Source organism: Eurosta solidaginis, chromosome 1 (assembly GCF_040869045.1).
Source record: "Eurosta solidaginis isolate ZX-2024a chromosome 1, ASM4086904v1, whole genome shotgun sequence".
Taxonomy (NCBI): Eukaryota; Metazoa; Arthropoda; class Insecta; order Diptera; family Tephritidae; genus Eurosta; species Eurosta solidaginis.
Genome location: NC_090319.1, coordinates 314,808,603 through 314,832,120, shown reverse-complemented (window position 1 = coordinate 314,832,120; position 23,518 = coordinate 314,808,603). Strand labels below are relative to the sequence as shown.

The 23,518-nt window shown below is 36.9% G+C and overlaps 1 protein-coding gene across 5 annotated transcripts in view; it reads left to right on the top strand.

Moving 5' to 3' along the window:
* The window catches only part of Vha100-1 (V-type ATPase subunit a family protein Vha100-1), a 73,227-nt gene extending 50,502 nt beyond the window's left edge, over positions 1 to 22,725 (top strand). For all 5 annotated transcript variants that reach the window (XM_067761627.1, XM_067761626.1, XM_067761628.1 and 2 more), the window contains 5 exons: positions 4,817 to 5,975; positions 9,747 to 9,961; positions 10,400 to 10,622; positions 10,711 to 10,882; positions 18,272 to 22,725. In XM_067761627.1, the coding sequence (XP_067617728.1) occupies positions 4,817 to 5,975; positions 9,747 to 9,961; positions 10,400 to 10,622; positions 10,711 to 10,882; positions 18,272 to 18,383 (1,881 nt within the window). In that variant the 3' untranslated portion in view covers positions 18,384 to 22,725. The remainder of the gene's footprint in view (positions 1 to 4,816; positions 5,976 to 9,746; positions 9,962 to 10,399; positions 10,623 to 10,710; positions 10,883 to 18,271) is intronic.
* The last annotated feature ends 793 nt before the right edge of the window (positions 22,726 to 23,518 follow it).

Below are 23,518 nucleotides of genomic sequence, written 5' to 3'. Positions count from 1 at the left end.
TGGATCACAAATTCCAACTTTTTTTCTGCTCGAGAGACGCCATTATGAAATTCCTATATAAAATCACCCCCTGATTATTTTTAATTCTATGGTAACGTTTTTGAGATATTTACGAATTACCGTTTTTTCAAAAAAAGAAAAAAAATTGGGTCCACTTAATCATATACATACATCAAGAACGAATTGAGCAATTCAAAAACGGTTTGAAGCTTTTAAAAGGTAAAATTTGCTATAAACTGTGCATACAACACTTTTTGCTAGGCCCTGCAGATTCAAAGATAACGAATAATCATTACGGATTTTTAAATTTTTTTTGTAAAAATATAAAAAAGTTGTACTTTGCGAGGAAGGATCTCGAAAACTTTTTTATTTTTTTTTAAGATTTTTTTTCTCTCTAAGCTCTGTTTTATTACAAAAAAAAAAAAAAATTAGATTTCATGCAACAAAATCGATGGACTAATAAAAAAGTTATCAGCATTCAAATAAATATATCCATATAGTAAAACTTAAGTACCCTACAAATAATAGCATATGTATATATGATTCTGTCTTAACTCTATGATCTTATTTTATAATTGAAAAAGTTATGTGTCTTGATGCAAATTTTATTACCTTCAAATTTTAGCTTCAAACCGCTTTGGAATTGCTCAATTCGTTCTTGAGATATATATGATTAAGTGGACCCAATTTTTTTTTTTTTTTTTTTTTTTTTGAAAAAAACGGTTATTCGTAAATATCTCAAATAATTGATTTCGGAATGGGGGGTGATTTTACATAGGAATTTCATAATGGCGTCTCTGGTGAATTTTGGCTGTAAACCAGTGTAATTAAAACCAAATAACGACGGTATTCGGTTGTGCGTGACCATATACATATCGTTCATAAATGTCTGATTGAATTTTAGGGATGTAAGATGCTCGGAGAATATAAATCCTTATATCGAAATAAACAATAATACTGTATAACAATCGCCTGGGTGTTGGGGGAAACGATTTTTATACCCAGTGTGTATCTTACACAAGGGCATTATAACTTTAATTGGATAACGGTAGTACGTAATGTCATTAAGGAACCGAAATAGATTTAGACCCACTTATATCAAAATATCAACATCGCAAAATATTTTGATTAAGCCATGTCCGTCCGTCTGTCCGTCCGTTAACAGGATAGGTTAGGTTAGAGTGGCCACCGGTGCGAGCACCAGCGCACTTAGGCCCAAAAGGTCCCATTGTGATACCACGTGGATCTCTCCCCTACACAAACCAACAGGTCGATTCAGAAAATGTCAGGAATTTCTTAGCCAGATCAAAAAGATCGTCAAAGAAGGGAGATCCCAGAGATTTCATCCTCTTGCGCCAAAGGGCATGACAGTCGCACAGAAAATGCTTGACTGTTTCTATCTCCTCTTCGTCTTTGCAGGTCCTGCAGTAATCATTATAAGGAGCACCCAGCCGTTGTGCTTCCCTATTGCTATGTGGCCGGTTATAAGTCCAACCACCAGATATATGCCCCCCTTGCAAGAAGAAGGAGACTTCTTGTACGTCTCGCGTCCCATTCAGTCCACACGAGCTTGGTGTGGTAGCAGGATTCGAGATTGCTCCATCTCACACTTGCTTCCCTAACGAAAATTCCTTTCAAATTAAGCGTACAGGTAGCGAGCAGCATGCTCAATCCCTTCCAGGACGACGAAAGCGGAACGGATGTGCCCCCTCTTGCAAGTTCGTCAGCCGTCTCATTGCCCGGCATTTCCGAGTGTCCAGGCACCCATACCAGACTGAGGGAAGTTTACTCAGCGATCTCGTTAAGAGATTTGCGGCACTTCTCTACTGTCCTGGACTTACATGTGACCTATCAAAGCGCTGTTAGTTCAGCCTGGCTGTCAGAGTAAATACAAATTTTATTATAGCCGTGAACAGCATTCCTCAGGTGATCAACGGCCTCATTTATAGAAGCCACCTCCGCCTGAAAGACGCTGCAATTATCGGGTAGGCTAAGGGAAAGATTCCACCTAAGTTGAGGTGCAAAGACCCCGCTGCCCACCTTTTTATCCAGTTTGGAGCCGTCAGTATATATCTGCAGCATATCGCTCAGTTCCGGCGGCTCCTTCGACCAATAATCCCTATCCGGGATAACAACCTCGTACTTCATATCGAAAAATACAGTCGGAGCGCAATAGTCCGACGAGGGCGAATCCAGATTCTTAAGGATGGCTGCATGGCGAACCATATTGTTTCTCCAGCCGGATAACTCTCGCAGCCGTAGAGCAGAAAAGGCCGCACATTGCTGGCCATTAAATCTATTGACAACACATTAAAAAGAGTATCCAGCGCCTCCGCAGGGGTGGTGCGCAGAGCGCCCGCCACGCAGACTAGAGCTCTACTTTGTACCTTCTGGCATACTCGTAGGTTCGATTTTGTATCTACGCTCGTCCACCAGACCAAAGTCCCGTATAGAACAGTATTACTTGACCAAAAATTGAGATATCTTTACGAAATTCAGCACACTAGCAGATCTGAACGCAGAATAGATTGGTATTGAAAATGGAGAAATCGAACGACGAAGGATTGTTTTTAAACAAAAAGCATAATCGAAATGTAGTTTAATTTTAGAAAATGGGCGTGGCACCCCCCACATTGAGTAACAGAACATTTAAAAGTTTTGCAAGCCACAAATCAGAAGCTGTTAGTACCACTTATGTATAAATATATCTGAGAAAAATTCGTTAACGACCACGCCCCTTGTTTTTTTTTAAAGTTACTTAAAGTTTTAGTGATGGCTAAAATTGGCAGTGTATTAAAGACACGTATGTAACTACAACACCTTTATAGACATATAAGTACAAAGTACGAAAATTTAAAAAATATTGGTTCTGATACGCTCTTCACAAAATTTTGAATACCAAAGTCGATCAAAAGGTGACCAATTTCAACGAGATTTGGTAATAACATTGTTTTTTGACAGTTACTGTTTTGTAGCTACTTACGGGAGAAGATAATTGCATATTAACAGGCAGTGTGTTCCTTTTGAAGATCTGCCTTTTGACCCCTCATCATACCTGTTCTATAAGCTTGAAAGAAAAATGTGTACATGTCAAATAAGTAACGAAGACAGGCCATTTATTTTTATACTCAGCTGAGCAGAACTCACAGAGTATATTAATTTTGTTCGCATAACGGTAATCCGTAACGGCATAAACTAATCGAGATAGATATAGACTTCTATATATCAAAATGATCTGGGCGAAAAAAGAAATTCATTTAGCCATGTCCGTCCGTCCGTCCGTCTGTCCGTTAACACGATAACTTGATTACATTTTGAGGTATCGTAATGAAATTTGGTATGTAGATTCCTGGGCACTCATCTCATATCGCTATTTAAAATGAAAGAAAACGGACCATAACCACGCCCACTTTTTCGATATCGCAAATTTCGAAAAACCGAAAAAGTGCGATAATTCATTACCAAAGACGGATAAAGCGGTGAAACTTGGCAGGTGGGTTGACCTTATGACGTAGAATAGAAAATTAGTAAAATTTTGGACAATGGGCGTGGCACCGCCCACTTTTAAAAGAAGGTAATTTAAAAGTTTTGCAAGCTGTAATTTGGCAGTCGTTGAAGACATCATGATGAAATTTAGCAGGAACGTTACTCCTATTACTATATGTGTGCTAAACAAAAATTTGCAAAATCGGATGACGAACACGCCCACTTTTAAAAAAAATTTTTTAAAGTCAAATTTTAACAAAAAATTGAATATCTTTACAGTATATAAGTAAATTATGTCAACATTCAACACTAGTAATTCTATGGTGCAATAAAATACAAATCGAAATCGGCTGAAGCAACGCCCAGTTTTTATACAAAGTCGACCGTCTGTCCTTCCGCTCGGCCGTTAACACGATAACTTGAGCACAAATCGATATATCTTTACTAAACTTAGTTCACGTACTTATCTGAACTTTATCTTGGTATTAAAAATGGGCGTAATCCTACTATGACCACGCCTACTTTTTCAATATCAAAAATTTCGAAAAATGAAAAATATGCCATAATTCTATACCAAATATGAAAAAAGGGATGAAACATGGTAATCGGATTGGTTTATTGACGCAAAATATAACTTTAGAAAAAACTTTGTAAAATGGGTGTGACACCTACCATATTAAGTAGAAGAAAATGAAAAAGTTCTGCAGGGTGAAATCAAAAGCCCTTGGAATCTCGGCAGGAATACTGTTCGTGGTATTACATATAAAAATAAATTAGCGGTACCCGACAGATGATGTTCTGGGTCGCCCTGGTCCACATTTTGGTCGATATCTCGAAAACGCCTGCACATATACTACTAAGAGCCTCTCCCTTTTAAAACCTCATTAATACCTTTAATTTGAAACCATTCCATTTGATACCCATGTCATACAAACACATTCCAGGGTTACCCTAGATTCATTTTCCTACATGGCGATTTTCCCTTATTTTGTCTCCAAAGCTCTCATCTAAGTATGTAATGTTCGGTTACACCCCAACTTAGCTTACTTGTTTTTTTTTTACGCTTCGAACCTGCTAGTCTGTGGATTTAAGTTAGCTTTTATGATATGTATGGAGCGGGAATATTCTTAGTCCCAAACCCACTGGGGTTTGGTCGCATAGTCTCATTGTTGGACCCTTATTCGTATTCTAGTAAAGCAGACGATTAACGGAATATACCATTTCATGTTCATGTTATAAATGGATTTCCGGTCGAATAGCAACTTCATTATTATTTATTCATTTCGAATGTGTATAATTAATATTTTTTAATAAAATTACATATTTACAGGGAGATCAGGTGTACAAATCTGTATTTATCATTTTCTTCCAAGGCGATCAGTTAAAGACACGCGTTAAAAAAATTTGTGAAGGTTTCCGTGCTACACTGTATCCATGTCCCGAGGCACCAGCCGATCGGCGTGAAATGGCTATGGGTGTTATGACACGCATTGAAGATTTAAATACAGTGCTCGGTCAAACGCAAGATCATCGGCATCGTGTGCTAGTCGCTGCTGCTAAAAATTTAAAAAATTGGTTTGTCAAAGTGCGCAAAATAAAAGCAATTTATCATACATTGAATCTCTTCAATTTGGATGTGACACAAAAGTGTTTAATTGCTGAATGTTGGGTGCCGGTACTAGATATGGAGACAATACAATTAGCATTACGACGTGGTACTGAACGTTCAGGCTCATCTGTACCGCCCATTTTGAATCGCATGCAAACCTTCGAAAATCCACCAACCTATAATCGTACTAACAAATTCACCAAAGCTTTTCAAGCATTAATTGATGCTTATGGTGTTGCGTCGTATCGTGAAATGAATCCAGCACCATATACAATTATAACATTTCCCTTCCTTTTTGCTGTGATGTTTGGTGATTTGGGGCATGGTACTATAATGGCATTATTTGGCTTGTGGATGATACGTAAAGAGAAAGGTTTGGCTGCACAGAAAACTACAAATGAAATTTGGAACATCTTCTTTGGTGGTCGTTATATCATTTTTCTAATGGGCGTGTTTTCTATGTATACTGGACTAATTTATAATGATATATTCTCAAAGTCTTTGAACATTTTTGGATCACATTGGCAAATTAATTATAATAAGACGACAGTGTTGAACAATAAACATTTACAATTGAATCCAAATACCACAGATTATGAAGGTACACCTTATCCGCTTGGTATGGATCCAATTTGGCAAGTGGCTACAGCCAATAAAATAATCTTTCATAACTCATATAAAATGAAAATATCAATAATATTTGGTGTAATTCATATGATTTTCGGTGTATCATTGAGTCTACACAATCACACTTACTTCAAGAATCGTAATGCATTGCTCTATGAGTTCATACCACAATTGGTCTTCTTGGTAATGATGTTCTTCTATTTGGCACTTTTGATGTTTATTAAATGGAATCGATATGCTGCCTCTAATAAAAGTAAGATTGTAACTAAATATATATTGTTTTAGCTTAATTCGCAAAGCCCTAACCAGCAAATTTAAAATTTTTGAGCAAAAACCAATTCTTTTTGCACTCACTACATGCGGACATGGTGTTTGAAAGGAGGCAAAACGCCGTTATCTCCAAAAATTTGTCGATCAGGTTCTTTATGAATGAAGCTTACTAAAGTTTTTTTTTTAATTTGTATAAACCGCATCCACGGTCTTTTTAACGGCTGTTTTCACAGTAGCGAGTTAACTTACAAAATTAACTTTCGATTTCAAATCGTCATGTCGTGTTCAAGTAACTCAAGCGTCTCGACATACATATGTGAGTTGAAGTCTTAACGTAACTAAACATAAACTGAATTGTAACGAATCCTGGGAAACTGCGCTTATTTTACACCTTTTGCTAACGTTCGAATCGCTAAACTGTTGAATAAATAACTCCAATATTCAAAATGCAAATTGGTCTTTATTAGACTAGTTTGAGCGTACTTCACAACTAATTAATTGTGTATATTGGAACGGTTTTCCGTCATCCCTTGTCAAATTTGGTTTTGAGACAACCCGGTTTCGGCGTTGTGCCATCATCAGTGTCGATTTTCGTTCTGATCTATTGTTGTCGTTTGTCCTGTATTTATAGTTCGTAGGTACATGAGCAGGTATTGTCAAAATTGATGTCTGGGCTGCGTTCATTCAGAACCGAGGGTGGTTTACTAATCGATTTGTGTGGCTGACTGGGGTAGGTAAAAATCCGTGATTTTAGTCGTTTGACCTTCTTTGTGGGTTTGTTGTTTTGGTGTGTTAATTGTTTTGTGTTGTTTTGTTGTTGTGTGTTTGTCTGTTGTACTTTGTTTCTTGTAAACAAGTTTTAAAGGCTCGAATATTGTGTCAGAAATTGTGTTTTTCTACTCGTTTATTATTCTACCGTCGAATGTTTTCTGTTTGTAGATTTCCATGTTTTCGAGTACTTTGAGACGTCGGCCTTTTGTTTGTATTTGACTTGAGAACGTAGAGCTAACAAGGAAGAGCAAATTGGTATCTTTTGACATAAAAGATTTATACCCATCTATACCACTATCGGAGACTTTGGACATAGTTAGCTCAACAATAGTTCATAATACAAAAAACAAAGTGAAAAGTATGCAAATCACAAAACGCTAAGAACCACTTTACGTCAAAACTATTTTCAATTCAACAACAAAAAATAAAGACAAACAAACGGTCTTGGAATGGGAAGCCCCACATCAGCAATTCTTATGGAAGTGTTCATACAAAATCTGGAAGAAAAGTACACACAGGAGATGAAGTCCAAATTCGCCGTGTCATTTTATGCTAGATACGTGGATGACATAATATGCGTTTTAACTACTAATAACGAACATATTGTACTAGAGTACCTCAACAAACAGCACGGAAATATAGAATTTACAATGGAAACCGAAAAAGACGGAGGAATCAACTATCTAGACCTCACGATAAATATTGATAAAGAAGCCAAAAGATTTAACTATGACATATATAGAAAGCCAACGGCCACCGACACAATACACAATACATCAAATCACCCCCAACAGCATAAAAATGCAGCATTAAGGCACTTGGTACATAGACTTGAAAGAACACCTATTACCCAAGAGGCATATAAGAGAGAACTTGAGGTCATATATAATATCGCTGCAAACAACGGATATAAAAAAGCACTAGTAGATAAGCTCAGAAGAACAAATGGAGAACCAAAAAGAAATAATGAAAAAGAAAATAATAGCTGGACGACTATGACATATACTGGAAAAGCAACAGATAAATTGGCAAACTTCTTTAAAAAATACAAAATTAACACAGCATTCAAAACATCGAACAATCTAGGGCGAAAACTAAAAACTAACACTAACTCAGAGGATCCGTTTAGCAGACACGGCGTATACAAGCTTACCTGCGGATGCCAGCATAGTTACATAGGAAAAACAGAACGGCAAATAAGAACGAGATTCCGAGAACATATTAGAGATTACAACAAAAAAATACGGAATCCAAACATTATACCCGAGTCTAACTTCGCGAAGCACATGATCGAGAATGAATGTTCCCCAGCAAACATCAATAAAACAGTTAGGGTTCTTCACATACAGCAAAAGGCCGACGTCTCAACGTACTCGAAAAAATGGAAATCTACAAACAGAAAACATTCGACGGTAGAATAATAAACTAGCAGATAAATACAATTTCTGACACAATATTCGAGCCTTTAAAACTTGTTTACAAGAAACAAAGTAATCACACAGGTACAACAGACAAACACACAACAACAAATAAACACAAAACAATTAACACACCAAAACAACAAACCCACAAAGAAGTTCAAACGACTAAAATCACGGATTTTTACCTACCGCAGTCAGTCACACAAATCGATTAGTAAACCACCATCGGTTCTGAATGAACACGCAGCACATACACAGGCATTGAATTTTGACAATACTTGCTCATGTACCTACGAACTATAAATACAGGACAAACGACAACAACAGATCAGAACGAAAATCGACACTGATGATAGCACAACGCCGAAACCGGTTTGTCTCAAAACCAAATTTGACAAGGGATGACAGAAAATCGTTCCAATATGCATCATTTATGCACCCTGTCGGAAAATCAACAAAACAAGATAAGACAATTAATTGCGTGTTTAAATCAAACTGCATAGTCATGCCTCAGCTTGCTCTGCTTTTATACTCACTGTTTCCTCGTTCACCCATTTCTCCTAAGGTCTAGTAATTTCGTGAACTTCATGCTTAGTTATCAGCTATATTCATGTATTTTTGTGGTTTGTATCCATATGCGTGTGTATATGTGAGTACTACTTCGGCTGATGATGGCATGCGTTTGTGAGTATCTCTCTACTGCATGTGTGTACATGATGATTGATTTGTTTACGTACGAGTGTAAGAGTGCCAGCTTGCTTTATTGTTGTTGTGCCCTTATTTAATAACCGCTAAGTGATGTGAGTATCACTTAGTTATGCTAATATTCGTCACAGAATGTTGAAAAGCGCGTGAGCTTTTCGAGAACAAATTTGAGAAATCGTAAGCTCTATAAAATACATGCAGCGATTAAATTGAATGTCGAGAAGCTCGCGAACAATTCGAGTACTTCGATATTGGAGATCTCGCGAGAAGTCAATACTCCAAAAAAATTACTACGCGTACAAATCGAGAAATTGTAGGCTCTGCAAAATTCGTGAAAGACAAAGCAAAGTACAACTTTAAATATGGAATATTATCTTTATATTGTCTGTTATTTTAGATTCATTTTTTTAAGAAAAAGAAAACATCTAGACTTTCGATCTCGATTTCGATATCGCGCCATCGATTATTCGATAGGATTTGGACTCAGGAAAAAAGTTTCACTACGCATACCCAAAAAAATAATTTTCGAGCCTGCGAAAAAAAATGGCGAAAGGGTCAATTTCTCGACCAAAACACTCCCCAAAACCCAAAAAATATTTTTTTTTTTCAAAAACTGTCGTAAAAACGTTGGCAATAACAGTTTAAAAAAAAAAAAATTTTTTTTGGGTGTTGGGGAGTGTTTTGGTCGAGAAATTGACCCTTTCGCCATTTTTTTCGCAGGCTCGAAAATTATTTTTTTCCTGAGCCCAAATCCTATCGAAAAATCGATGGCGCGATATCGGTTAATAAATCGACCCAGTCTAATGTACATATTAGTTTGCATAATTACTGATAAGTATGCTTTTAATTTATGACAGATCCTTTCGATGCTGCTTGTGCTCCTTCAATTTTAATAACATTCATCGATATGGTGTTGGGCAATACGCCAAAACAAGTTGAAAATTGCAGTCCTTATATGTTTGCTGGGCAATCGTTCTTCCAAAAACTATTTCGTTTTATCGCCCTATGTTGTATACCGGTTATGCTGCTCGGAAGACCACTTAAAATTATTCAGGAACGTCGACAAGCAAATGTAAGTTTAGTAGCTTTAATAGATTGTTATACGTTAAGAAAATATTATAAGTATGATGTTTGTTCATATGTATGCTTCACCAAAAAGCTGCGCTGTTTTCAAACATTCTATCATCACAACATCATCCATTTATTCACTAAATCAATTATCGTTTGAAAACATTTAAACTGAACAGGATTTTATAAGTGCTGTAAATTTTTAATGGTTTTATATAATTATTTTGTACTTTTCCCTCTAATTTCGGCAATTACACCAAAAATTTAATACAAAAATATCCCATACAAATTATATACCCAAACAGGAGGAGGTTAGTTTTATTTGTAGATATTATATAATAAATTAGTTTGTATATATAAAATTGCAATATTTATTAATTATTTGTATATCTATTTAATTTTATTTAATTATTGCCACAACTACATATAAAAATTAAAATAGCGACAAAATTTAACCGGCGCTACCAGTGACGCTGAGGTTGGCATGACCAATGGTACAGCTGGAGGAGTTGCTGGGCATGGTGGTGGCGGTGATCCTCATGAAGAGGAAGAACTTTCGGAAATTGCTATACACCAAGGCATACACACAATTGAATTCGTATTAGGTTCCGTCTCGCACACTGCATCATATTTGCGTTTATGGGCATTGTCTTTGGCACACGCACGTAAGTTGTATTTGCAATTTATCCACAGTAAAGCTGTGCCCGGTGTACGCTGCTATCAATCATACTACTCTTTTTTCACTTTTTTCAGAATTGGCTGAGGTTTTGTGGAACATGGTTTTGTCGATTGGATTGAAGCAAGAGGGTTGGCCCGGTGGCATTATGTTGACTGTAGTATTTGCTTTTTGGGCTGTACTCACCATTGGTATTTTAGTTTTGATGGAGGGTTTATCAGCATTTTTGCATACACTGCGTCTACATTGGTGAGATATATTTTTATGTTTTTATACTCAGCTGAGCAGAGCTCACAGAGTATATTAATTTTGTTCGCATAACGGTAATCCGTAACGGCATAAACTAGTCGAGATAGATATAGACTTCTTTATATAAAAATGATCTGGGCGAAAAAAGAAAGTCATTTAGCCATGTCCGTCCGTCCGTCCGTAAACATGAAAACTTGAGTAAACTTTGACGTGTCGTAATGAAATTTGGTATGTAAGTTCCTGGGCACCCATCTCAGATCGCTATTTAAAATGAACGAAATCGGACTATAACCACGCCTACTTTTTCGATATCGAAAAACCGAAAAAGTGCGATAATTTATTACCAAAGACGGATAAAGCGATGAAACTTGGTAGGTGGGTTGACCTTATGATGCAGAATAGAAAATTAGTAAAATTTTGGACAATGGGCGTGGCACCGCCCAATTTAAAAAAAAAGGCAATTTAAAAGTTTTGCAAGCTGTAATTTGGCGGTCGTTGAAGATATCATGAGAAATTTGGCAGGAACGTTACTCCTATTACTACATGTGTGCTAAATAAAAATTAGCAAAATCGGATGACGAACACGCCAACTTAAAAAAAAATGTAAGTCAAATTTTAACAAAAAATTGAATATCTTTACAGTATATAAGTAAATTATGCCCACATTCAACTCCAGTAATGATATGGTGCAACAAAATACAAAAATTAAACAAACTTGCAAAATGGGCGTGGCTCCGCCCTTTTTCATTTAATTTGTCTAGATTACTTTTAATGCCATAAGTCGACCAAAAATTTACCAATCCTTGTGACTATACTGTTTTCCGTGAAAATGGGCGAAATCGGTTTTTATATACAGTCGACCGTCTGTCCTTCCGCTAGGTCGTTAACACGATAACTTGAGCAAAAATTGATATATCTTTACTAAACGTAGCACACGTACTTATCTGAACTCACTTTATCTTGGTATTAAAAATGGGCGAAATCCGACTATGACACGCCCACTTTTTCGATATCGAAAATTTCGAAAAATGAAAAATGCCATAGTTCTATACCAAATAGGAAAAAAGGAATGAAACATGGTGATTGGATTGGTTTTTTGAAGCAAAATATAACTTTGGAAAAAACTTTATAAAATGGGTGTGACACCCACCATATTAAGTAGAAGAAAATGAACAAGTTCTGCAGGGCGAAATCAAAAGCCCTTGGAATCTCGGCAGGAATACTGTTCGTGGTATCTATATATATAAAAAGAAGTGTACATTTTGATTGTCACTCCATAACTCGAGAACGGCTCGACAGATTGCCATGAAATTTTTAGGAAAGATACAGGAAGGAGAGATGATGGTTAGTTGATTTTGAAATCCCAAATCGGTTTAGCCATATATATATAAAAATGAAATTCTGTGTGTGTGTGTGTGTTCGTTATGGAAACGTATTTCCCACACATCAATCATCACCAAATTTTGGTTATGGGTTCCTTCGATCAACGGGAAGGTTTTAGGCTAAAAATAATTTCGATATATAAAAGGGGCGTGGCACCTCCCATACAAATGGAATCTTTGGTACTGCATACCTTAGAAGGTATACATGCCAGAACATTGAAATTCAATGAGGAGTGATATGAGGTCAATCCCTAGCACCAACAAGAAAATGCGGAATTTGGAGAAAGGGGGCGTGGCACCTCCCATACAAATGGAATCTTTAGTAATGCATAACTTTGAAGGTATACATGCCAGAACATTGAAATTCAGTAAGGAGTTATATGAGGTCAATCCCTAACACCACCAAGAAAAGGCGGAATTGGGAAAAAGGGGGCGTGGAACCTCCCATTCAAATGGAATCTTTCGTACTGCATAACTTTGAAGGTATACATGCCAGAACATTGAAATTCAGTAAGGAGTTATATGAGGTCAATCCCTAACACCACCAAGAAATTGCGGAATTGGAAAAAAGCGGGCGTGGAACCTCCCATTCAAATGGAATCTTTGGTACTGCATAACTTTGAAGGTATACATGCCAGAACATTGAAATTCAGTAAGGAGTTATTTGAGGTCAATCCTTGACACCACCAAGAAAATATGGAATTGGGAAAAAGGGGGCGTGGCACCTCCCATACAAATGGAATATATTATACTGCATATATCTGGATGTCGTAATGGTAGGATAATTAAAATTGGTAAGGAGCTATGTGACGTTAAGTCCTAAAACATCCAGTAAAATGTGGAATGGGGAAAACTATGGCTACCGTACACACTTAAGTTATTTTAACATCTAAAGTTTGACTGCATTGTTGAGTTTAGCTGTTATGCCTTTTGGACGTTTAGTAATCTGCCGCTGTTAAAAAAATAGTTTAGCTTCAGTCTATGTACATCTTCTATAAAAAATCAAATTCTGTGTGTGTGTTCCCTATGAAAACGTGTTTGCTATACTTTGATCATCACCAAATTTTGGCTCGAGGTTCCTTCGATCAAGACGAAAGTTTTTCATATTTCAGAATTAAGAATTTTAAATTTAAATGTTTTTGTTTTTTGGCTATGCGAAAGAACTATCTTAGCTCCCAAAAATGATCATGTTAACAAAATCAATGATCGCTTTCAAAATCAATTTCCTGGTGAAGTGACGAAATATAAATCGATCGATACAGTTACAGATGAAGATAAAATTGTGAATTATCCAAATGAATCTCTATACTCCTTAGAACCAAAAGGAATGCCTGCGCATATATCAACTTTGAAAATTGGCTCACCAGTCATGCATCTTCGGAATGTAATCAAAGCAACAATCATCAGCGGCAAAAGCAATACAATAATATTGTCACGGATATTAGCATCACTAAGCTATACCATCACTAAGGCGATGCTAAGGCCATGCCAAGCAGTATTTACGTCAATAATCAAATCATGTATACACATATATAAGGCAGCCGAAAGAGATGTCACACACAGATGCATTTACTTATACGCCTATGTGTACTCGAGAGACTGTAAACTACAAACATTCACATCAATAATTCAATCATTATGTATCTACATAAACGTATACGAGCATCGGAGCGGCAATGCACAAACACATACATATATCTTATCTGAGTTGTCACAAGAGAGGGCAATAATTTGTGCACGTAGTTGTGGCTGGCGATTTTGTAGCCGAAACTAACTAGTAAGTTCTGGAATGGAAAAGCCTAGAAGTATGCAATTAGAAATCAAAAAGTATAAAAGGCGCGACAGTAAAGGCGAGGAGTTGGAGTTTGATATGAGTTGTCAAGCAGTTACGACTAAGACGATATCTAGCGAGCAATAGCAGTATTATTTTGAATAGTGGAGTTTCATTTGAGCTATCAGTTTGGTTATTAAGCTATTCGTTGCACAGTTTGAGTGTTATTGTGAAGTATTTTAGTAAAGGCCATTTTTCCATTATTCAATATTGCAGTTATTTATTCAACAGTTTAGCGATACGAATCTAGCAAAAGGGCAACTAAGAGGAATTTGCAGCAAAATCGTTACAATTGGTGTCAGAACAGGAATTGTTGAATAAATTCCAGAGGACTACAAGGAAATGGCAAAGTTCAGTGAATTGAAGATCCAGCAACTGAAGAAGGAGTTGGAGAGCCGTGGATTGAATTCAACCGGCAATAAGATCGAACTTCAAGCACGGCTACGAGAGGTAATGGAGTTGGAAGGAATTGATGTGGACGAGTATGTCTTTTATCCCGATGTGGAAGAGCCAGCGACTAAATTGGAAGAGAAGATAGAGACTCCGAATCCATTGGCGAGTGTAGACACTAACGCGATACTAGCAGTGCTGAAGCAAATGTCGTCACAAATATCAACCGATATGTCAACACAGCTCGAAGTGCAAAAGACAGATATAACATCTCAACTGGAATCGCAGGAGACACGCATAACATCCAAGATGGAAAAACAACTAGAATCACAGGAGAACCGTATAACATCGAAGATTGAGGCACAAGAAACGCGTATGCAGAAATGTCGACACAGATAACATCTAAGATGGAAACACAATTGGAAGAACAGAAGACATATTTGGCATCTCAACTGGAAGCGCAAGAGGCACGTATATCTGAAATGTCGGCACAAATTTCGGAACAGGTTCATCGCAGCTCTTTGTGAAACTGGAAGAGCAGTATGCAAAAATTTTACAACTCGAGGACAAAATTGATGCCGAAATAGAAGCGTTAAAAGGTCGTATGGAGCAGTTACAACTAAACCGCCAGCTGTTTCAGCAAGCAATCCAAAGGTAAAAACACCATCATTTGACGGTTCTGTTCCTTTCCAGGTCTTCAAGCTACAGTTTGAGAAGACCGCAGCAGTGAACAACTGGAATGCGGAAGATAAAGTTGCTGCACTGTTCGTGGCATTGAAAGGGCCTGCAGCGGAAATCTTACAGACGATTCCAGAGTACGAACGGAACAGTTATGAAACTTTAATAGCTGCTGTAGAACGACGTTATGGAAGCGAGCATAGGAAACAGATATTCCAAATTGAGTTGCAAAACCGTCACCAAAGAGCGAATGAGACTTTGCAGGAGTTTGCCTCGGATGTTGAAAGGTTAGCTCATCTCGCAAATGCGGACGCACCCGTGGAGTACACCGAGAGGGTAAAAATCCAGAGTTTTATAAATGGCATACGGGACGTAGAAACGAAGCGAGCGACATATGCAAACCCAAAACCCACATTCGCAGAAACGGTATCCTATGCACTGACTCAAGAAACAGCGTCGCCATTGAGTAAGCCAGTTTTCAAAGCACGCCGTGTGGAAGTAGAAAGGCCAGAGTGGGTAGACACAATTTCGGAAGCACTGAAGGGATCTCAACAGAAGAATGCCGGAGTTATTAAATGTTTCAAGTGCGGCAACTCAGGTCACATTGCACGTCATTGCGATCTTGGTCCTAATAGTTCGAACAATGTGGGTGGCCGTAAACGCAATGCTGGCGGAAATGAGCAAGAGCGTGTCGGATGTAAAGAACGAAAACTTGCCCCGGCTATTGAATGTCCTGTGATATCTGTGTCGCAAATTGGAAGGAAATCAAGCAGTCTTGCCGTCAGAGGGAATGTGGATGGTAAAGAACGTATACTGACTTTAGATACGGGCGCATCTCATTCCTTGATCCGATCTGACTTGTTCAACAGGAGAGTAAAACCGTTACCTGGAGCAAAGTTGCGTACGGTCACTGGCGAGTATAACCAAGTTCAGGGAGAAGTGATATGTGAAGTATTGATTGGGAAGGTCATGGTTCTACACAAATTTGTTGTGGCGGAGATTGTTGATGAAGTTATATTTGGAGTGGATTTCTTGGTTGACCATGACATCAAGATCGATATGCAGAGAAGGGTGATGCGTTATGAGAACCAAGATGTGCCACTTAACTTTAGTTTGGAAAAAGGGTTCAGCAGTAATCGGGTACTGGTGGAGAAGACTCGACGAAGGCCACGAAATTCAAAGGTAAAGATTGATGGAAGAAATGGGCCAAAAAAATCAAAACCGAAGGTACCTGTGAGAGAAACACTGGCATTGAAAAAACCTAAAAGACGCAGGAAAACGAAGCCACGAATTTCCGAGAAAGAATGCGAGGGTAGTTTCAAGACGGAGCGCACTACTGTTGTGAAATGTGGGAACGATACCGATTATGCAAAGCAAATCCGTCCAGCGCAAGCTCTACGAAGTGGTTCATTGACCAAACAACAGAGTGTGAAGGAACGGCCCAGGGTAATGAGTAGTAAGATGAAACACTGGCATGACAAGAACTTTAATTCGGAAGGTTTCTTGAGGGGAGATTTGGTACTATTAAACAACCCTCACCGGCGGAAAGGTGTTCCAGCCAAATTTCGGTGCAGTTGGGAAGGCCCGTACAAAGTTGTGAAGAAGATCAGTGATACCATCTACCGCATACAAACCACTGGGAAACCACGGATTAGAAGAGTGGTACATTTGGTGATGCTAGCGGCATTTAGATCGGGAGATTTGTCTGATCGGGACGATGAGACTTAGGTGGAGGGCAGTGTCACGGATATTAGCACCACTAAGCTATACCATCACTAAGGCGATGCTAAGGCCATGCCAAGCAGTATTTACGTCAATAATCAAATCATGTATACACATATATAAGGCAGCCGAAAGAGATGTCACACACAGATGCATTTACTTATACGCCTATGTGTACTCGAGAGACTGTAAACTACAAACATTCACATCAATAATTCAATCATTATGTATCTACATAAACGAATAAATAATTGCGTCTACACATATGTACGTATACGAGCATCGGAGCGGCAATGCACAAACACATGCATATATCTTATCTGAGTTGTCACAAGAGAGGGCAATAATTTGTGCACGTAGTTGTGGCTGGCGATTTTGTAGCCGAAACTAACTAGTAAGTTCCGGAATGGAAAAGTCTAGAAGTATGCAATTAGAAATCAAAAAGTATAAAAGGCGCGACGGTAAAGGCGAGGAGTTGGAGTTTGATTTGAGTTGTCAAGCAGTTACGACTAAGACGATATCTAGCGAGCAATAGCAGTATTATTTTGAATAGTGGAGTTTCATTTGAGCTATCAGTTTGGTTATTAAGCTATTCGTTGCACAGTTTGAGTGTTATTGTGAAGTATTTTAATAAAGGCAATTTTTCCATTATTCAATATTGGAGTTATTTATTCAACAGTTTAGCGATACGAACCTAGAAAAAGGGCAACTAAGAGGAATTTGCAGCAAAATCGTTACAATATAAAATAAGATACAAGAATAAAATGTTTTAACAGAAAATTTCACCAAATATGCGTACAACATTCAATTCAATTTACAGAACAATAAATTAAATTATCAACAAACAAAACAGAAAAAATAACGCAACATCCATTCGATCTCGGGCGTTAAAACGTGCGCCTGGTAAAGCTAGTTACATATATAAATAAATTAGCGGTACCCGACAGATGATGTTCTGGGACACCCTGGTCCACATTTTGGTCTACATCTCGAAAACGCCTTCACATATACAACAAAGGGCCACTCCCTTTTAAAACCCTCATTAATACCTTTAATTTGATACCCATATCGTACAAACACATTCTAGCGTCACCCCTGGTCCACCTTTATGGCAACATCTCGAAAATGCGTCCACCTATAGAACTAAGGCCCACCCCTTTTTAAAATACTCATTAACACCTTTCATTTGATATCCATGTCTCACAAACACATTCCAGGGTTACCCTAGGTTCATTTTCCTACATGGTGATTTTCCCTTATTTTGTCTCAAAAGCTCTCAGCTGAGTATGTAATGTTCGGTTACACCCGAACTTAGCCATCCTTACTTGTTTTGTTTGCAATACATTTTTATTATTTGTATTTATATATGCTTTCTCATTTTTTTAGGGTTGAATTCCAAAGCAAATTCTACAAAGGCGCTGGTTACGCTTTCCAACCATTCGCTTTTGATCAAATAATTGAAAATGGTGACGCTGCTGCAGTTGAAGGCGCTGTGTAAATGAATAACGTGATTTTGGCTGGGGCATGTTATGGTAAAGCTTTACAATAATGACAGCGCCACAAGCACAATACATTAAATAAAACAAAATTAAAAGAATTTATGCACACATATAATTACAGTATAGTAAATATATAATTAAAGTATTCCATTAAGCGTGTATGTATGTATTTAGAACTTGTTGAATTTAATGTATGTATTAGAAGCGCATAGTAAAATTTTGCGCAACAAGCTTGAGGGGAGTGACAAAACTGCATTAATACACATATAGTATATGCATACATTCAATAATCAGATATGAATCTACAAAAAAATTTGAATTTAATAAAAATAAATTAAGACTTCCGAAATGATTTGAATGCAACTTTGAAAAATGGTTTTAGAATGCATGTTAAAGTTTTACGCGCGCCCTTTTGCTTTTAAGGCCCGGTTTTTCAGTACAAGTTTGTCAATTAAACTACGCTTAAATTTATTCTGCAGTTTTTCGGTCTGAACTCAAGTTTAAGCTGAGCTTAAGCGGCCGGTCTGGCAGGGTTAAATTCTAGTTAACCTATCAGTTGTTTGCGTTCGTTCGAAATGGCGTCGAATATACCCAACAAGCATTTCGGCTTGAGTACCTTAGAGCTCATGTTGATAACTAGGCATACTTCTAAAATCTCAAGAGTTGTTTCGAAACAGTGGCTCAACTCGAGGATCATAGCGTACTCAGTAAAAGAGGTAATTTTTTATAAAGCAAAAAATGCTATCACTTAAGTTAACAAATTTAATTAACAACTTGTGGTTCTTTAACTGGCTCAAATGTAAGATTCCATACTACAGTTTTTTCACGTAAAAAATGAAATATATATAATTAAAAAAAATAAAAATAAATGTGACACGAAGAGATTTTAGGCAGAGCTTCTCTTCCAATTTGCGTCGTGCTCCTTTTAATTTTTCCTACAAATTGGCCGGACGGGACCTATTTGTTTTATACCGACTCCGAACGGCATCTGCAAGGTAGATGAGTTTTCACTTAGAGCTTTTCATGGCAGAAATACTCTGGGAGTGTTTGCCAAACACTGCCGAGGGGTGACCCCGCTTAGAAAAATTGTCTACTAATTAAAAAATCTTGTTTCTAAAATTTTGATGTTTTTTTGCCTGGGGCTTGAACCCGGTATCTTCGATGTGGTAGGCGGAGCACGCTACCATCACACTAACTCGGCCGCCTATATAATTTATTTTTGATTAATTACGCTTCGTTACTGCTATCAACCAGGTGTTTATTTCTCACAATAAAGAGCTGTGGGTTTTTATGGTACCACCTTGGAGATTTTTTTCAACTCCACCTCAACTCGATATGCAATGTAGGACATCAACTGGAGAAATGTATTGAATATTCATTTGAGAATTATATATTTTTCAAAATCTCTCGAAATAATAATTGGAAAATATTATTGACGTTGTAGATCAACTAGAAAACTTATAATTTTACAAAACTTCTCAAAGGTTGGATAGTGATTGGAGAATGAAGTTGGATATTAACTCGAGAACTATCTGGTTTAAGAATAATTAAATAATGATGTTGGATATCACTTCCGGAACTAGATATATATTTCGCTGGAGATTTTTTTTTCATGTTTGTTGGTTAAACAAAATCCAGCTGTTGCCGTATCTACGAATTATCTAGATAACAAAAAAACCAATGTTGCCGCACAAAAAAGCATACCCCAAAGGCGGGTTTAATCTGTGACTGAAAAACTGCTCCTTAGTTTAAGATTAGCTTAACCAACTACTGATAAACCGGGCCTAAATGAGATTATCTTCTTTAAATACATATTTACTTTTATATTCATATACATACATATTAAGGCAACCAACTCAACTCAAACTATCAAATGCCTCATACCCATGGAAACCAACATTTGCACGGTTTAGACATTTTACGTGGTCTGGGAGGCGCTTGAGATTTTTCGTGAGTTGCTCTATTTATTTTAAACATGCGAATTTATTACATATACATAAAATATGATTTAAAATTTCACAATAAAAATAACACCGCTCAGAAATATTCTCTAGCATGATGAACAAAACTTCGTTGTCAAAAACTGCATGACACTTTTTCGAGTAAATAGATTTTCGGAATAAAAATTAAATGAAATTAACTTATTTGAATACCTCTTACCACATCGCCTTTTTTAGTTTATATATTTATTTCTAAGGACAAGTAAATGTTCTTTAAGGAATGTGCTGGTCTTAACGAAATATATTCCAAGCAGAAAACTATAAAAAATTTTTGTGATAAACAACTTTTCAAACCTCAGAAAATATTCGTTGAGCCCTGTTATTGGTCAGACTATGTATAGCGCTGTGACACTTTGCGTCCAAGTCACTCACATTTACATTCACCAGTACATAATGCCAAAAATTTTACAAAGGCACTCCGGTATCAAATGTTGTTGTTGTTGTTGTAGCAGTATCAAATCATTAGCATTCGTGGGTGGCTGCAAAGAAAAATATTTCTCGGATATATTTTCGTAATACAGTTCGACTGGTGTTGCTGATCTCAACTTCTCAGAATTGATTCCAGAAGAATCAAACCCAAAATATACACTTAGAGTTAGAATAAATATGAAACCACGTATCTTTCGAACGGAAAGATGTGCAAAATCACTAAGACATTATGGTGTTAAACTTTTCAACAAACTTCCAGTTGAAGTTAAAAATGCAAGAAATGTGCAATGCTTTAATTCGAGGTCAAACGGCCACTTCTTACAAATTTTGATTTTAATATCTAGATGCAAAGTACGTTCTACACTATACTTTTAATTATACTCATATAATATTAAATTATTAAGCTAAATTTTAGTTTTAATTAAATTTTAATTATTATTATTTACTTACTGTTGTCTTTCATTGTAACCTCTCATAACAATTGATAACAAATAGAGTAAAATAGAAATAAGCTATTTTGTCTCGCAAAAACTTCGCTTTTTTTGAGAAATCTTATAATAATTTTAAACTTTGTTGTCAATAAAGAAAAAAACAAAAAAAATTTAAACATTGGGTTAATCTCAAATTGGTGGCAAAGATAAGTGCTAGCCTTGGGTTTCCTCAACAAAATTAATTTAGATGATGCAAGATTTTAGCTTAACACAAAAAAACAACATGTTTTTGTTGCTGTTGTAGCGATCGTCCCTTGCCGGATATATGTAGATCCGGTACGTTTCGGTAACAAGCACCATAGGTTTACAAGTTCGCCCAACTCGGGAACGATTTACTAGGGTGGGTCGATTTATTAACCGATATCGCGCCATCGATTTTTCGATTGGATTTGGGCTCAGGAAAAACAAGTTCCACTACCCTCGCATACCCAAAAAAATAATTTTCGAGCCTGCGAAATTTCATTTTTTTTAACTTTTTTTCGACTTTGATTTTTAAGTTTTTTTTTATGACCTACTAAAAAAATTTCATTTGATTGTACAATTTTCATGTATACCCTGTTCGAACCAAAAATGTCCGCTAAAAACGTTGTCGATAACAGTTTTTAAATAAACATTTTTTTTTTTTTTTTTTTTTTTCAAAAAACTGTTATCGCCAACGTTTTTAGCGGACATTTTTGGGTCGGACATATGAAAATTTTTTAGTAGGTCATGAAAAAAACCTTAAAAGTCGAAGAAAGTAAAAAAAATGAAATTTCGCAGGCTCGAAAATTGCGTTTTTGGGTATGCGTAGTGAAACTTTTTTTCCTGAGCCCAATCCTATCGAAAAATCGATGGCGCTATATGGTTAACTTTCGTCCATACAAATCTACTCACCCTAATGACCACATTGAATCTTCTAGGCCATCCTTATTGCTACAACAACAACAACAACAAAAGAAATGCATAGAGTAGAGTGAACCATTTTGGCAGCTTGTGTTATATCTCTTGTCATTTCTTCAAGAAACACGCATTTTGAAATTTTCATGTTTGGTGTGGTGTTTTATGGGTGGTTTCTAGGGGTTAGGGGATACGGGAGTTGATGGATTAACAGCTAAGTTGGTTAGCTCACTTGTGGTATGAAATGTCTAGATAAATAACACGTATTTTAAGAAAAATGTGCGAGTAAACGCTGTCCCCAGGGTTAAGTGGGTTAGCCTGCTTGCGGTATGACATGCGTAGTTGCTAGGGGTTAGGGTTGTGTGCGACTTAGTACCCGAGGGTTAGTGTAGGGGTCTGGTGAGTTAGCACACTTATGGTCTGAGACATAATTTTAAGAAAAATAAGACTCAATTCAAGAAAATTAGTAATCTACTATATCATGTCTATGTTATCTCAATCGATTTTCAGGAGTAGAAAAATTTAGAAACATGAAAATTTCAAAATGCGATACCTCAGCGAAAAAAAAATGATATTTGAGCAAACTCCGCCATTTGAAAGAAGAAAACTTGTATTTAAAGATGCCACCCTTTAATTTTGGTGAAAGAAAACAGCTATCATCCGTGGCAAAATTCTGAGCCAGATAAATAATTTTGCATGTAAATACAACAACAACGATTTGAGCCAGATAAATCCAGAAGTCTGGTTCAATTTGTGAGCCAGATAATTTGTTAATTAGTTCTTTTTAGGTTGGCAACGCGGCCTTTAATATACCTACTTTTTCAAAAATAGATGTCGCTGCTTAGCCTTTCGCCGTATGAGTTAAATGAAAAACAGCGGCGACATCTGCCTATCACATTTCACGTGTGCGAAAATTTCACGACATCTGCTTCTCAAGTCTCTCAATGATCCAGAGCATTCCCGTGAAAATTGAGCGTGAGCCGGAGCTGTAAAACTCACTGAAAGACGGCAAACATCTGCAAGGCTACATAACCCCAAATATGGGCAAAACGGTGTTTTTTGCACTTTTAGGTTAGGATATATCGTAAACCAGATAGAGCAATTCTGAGGCCAGATTTGAATTCAGCGCATCATACACCTTCGGAAATATATAGTCTGGTTTCTGTATGAATGTTGGTTAAATTTTGTCGACCTGTGTTATTATTATAAGCTTTAGTTTGTTTTCTGAGCGCAGTTAATTAAACACATTTTTAAAGACTTTATATACTAAAAATACATATGTATGTTTGAATATAATGTTGAACATTGCACTTTCTCTTTCAATTGCTTTCAAATGCA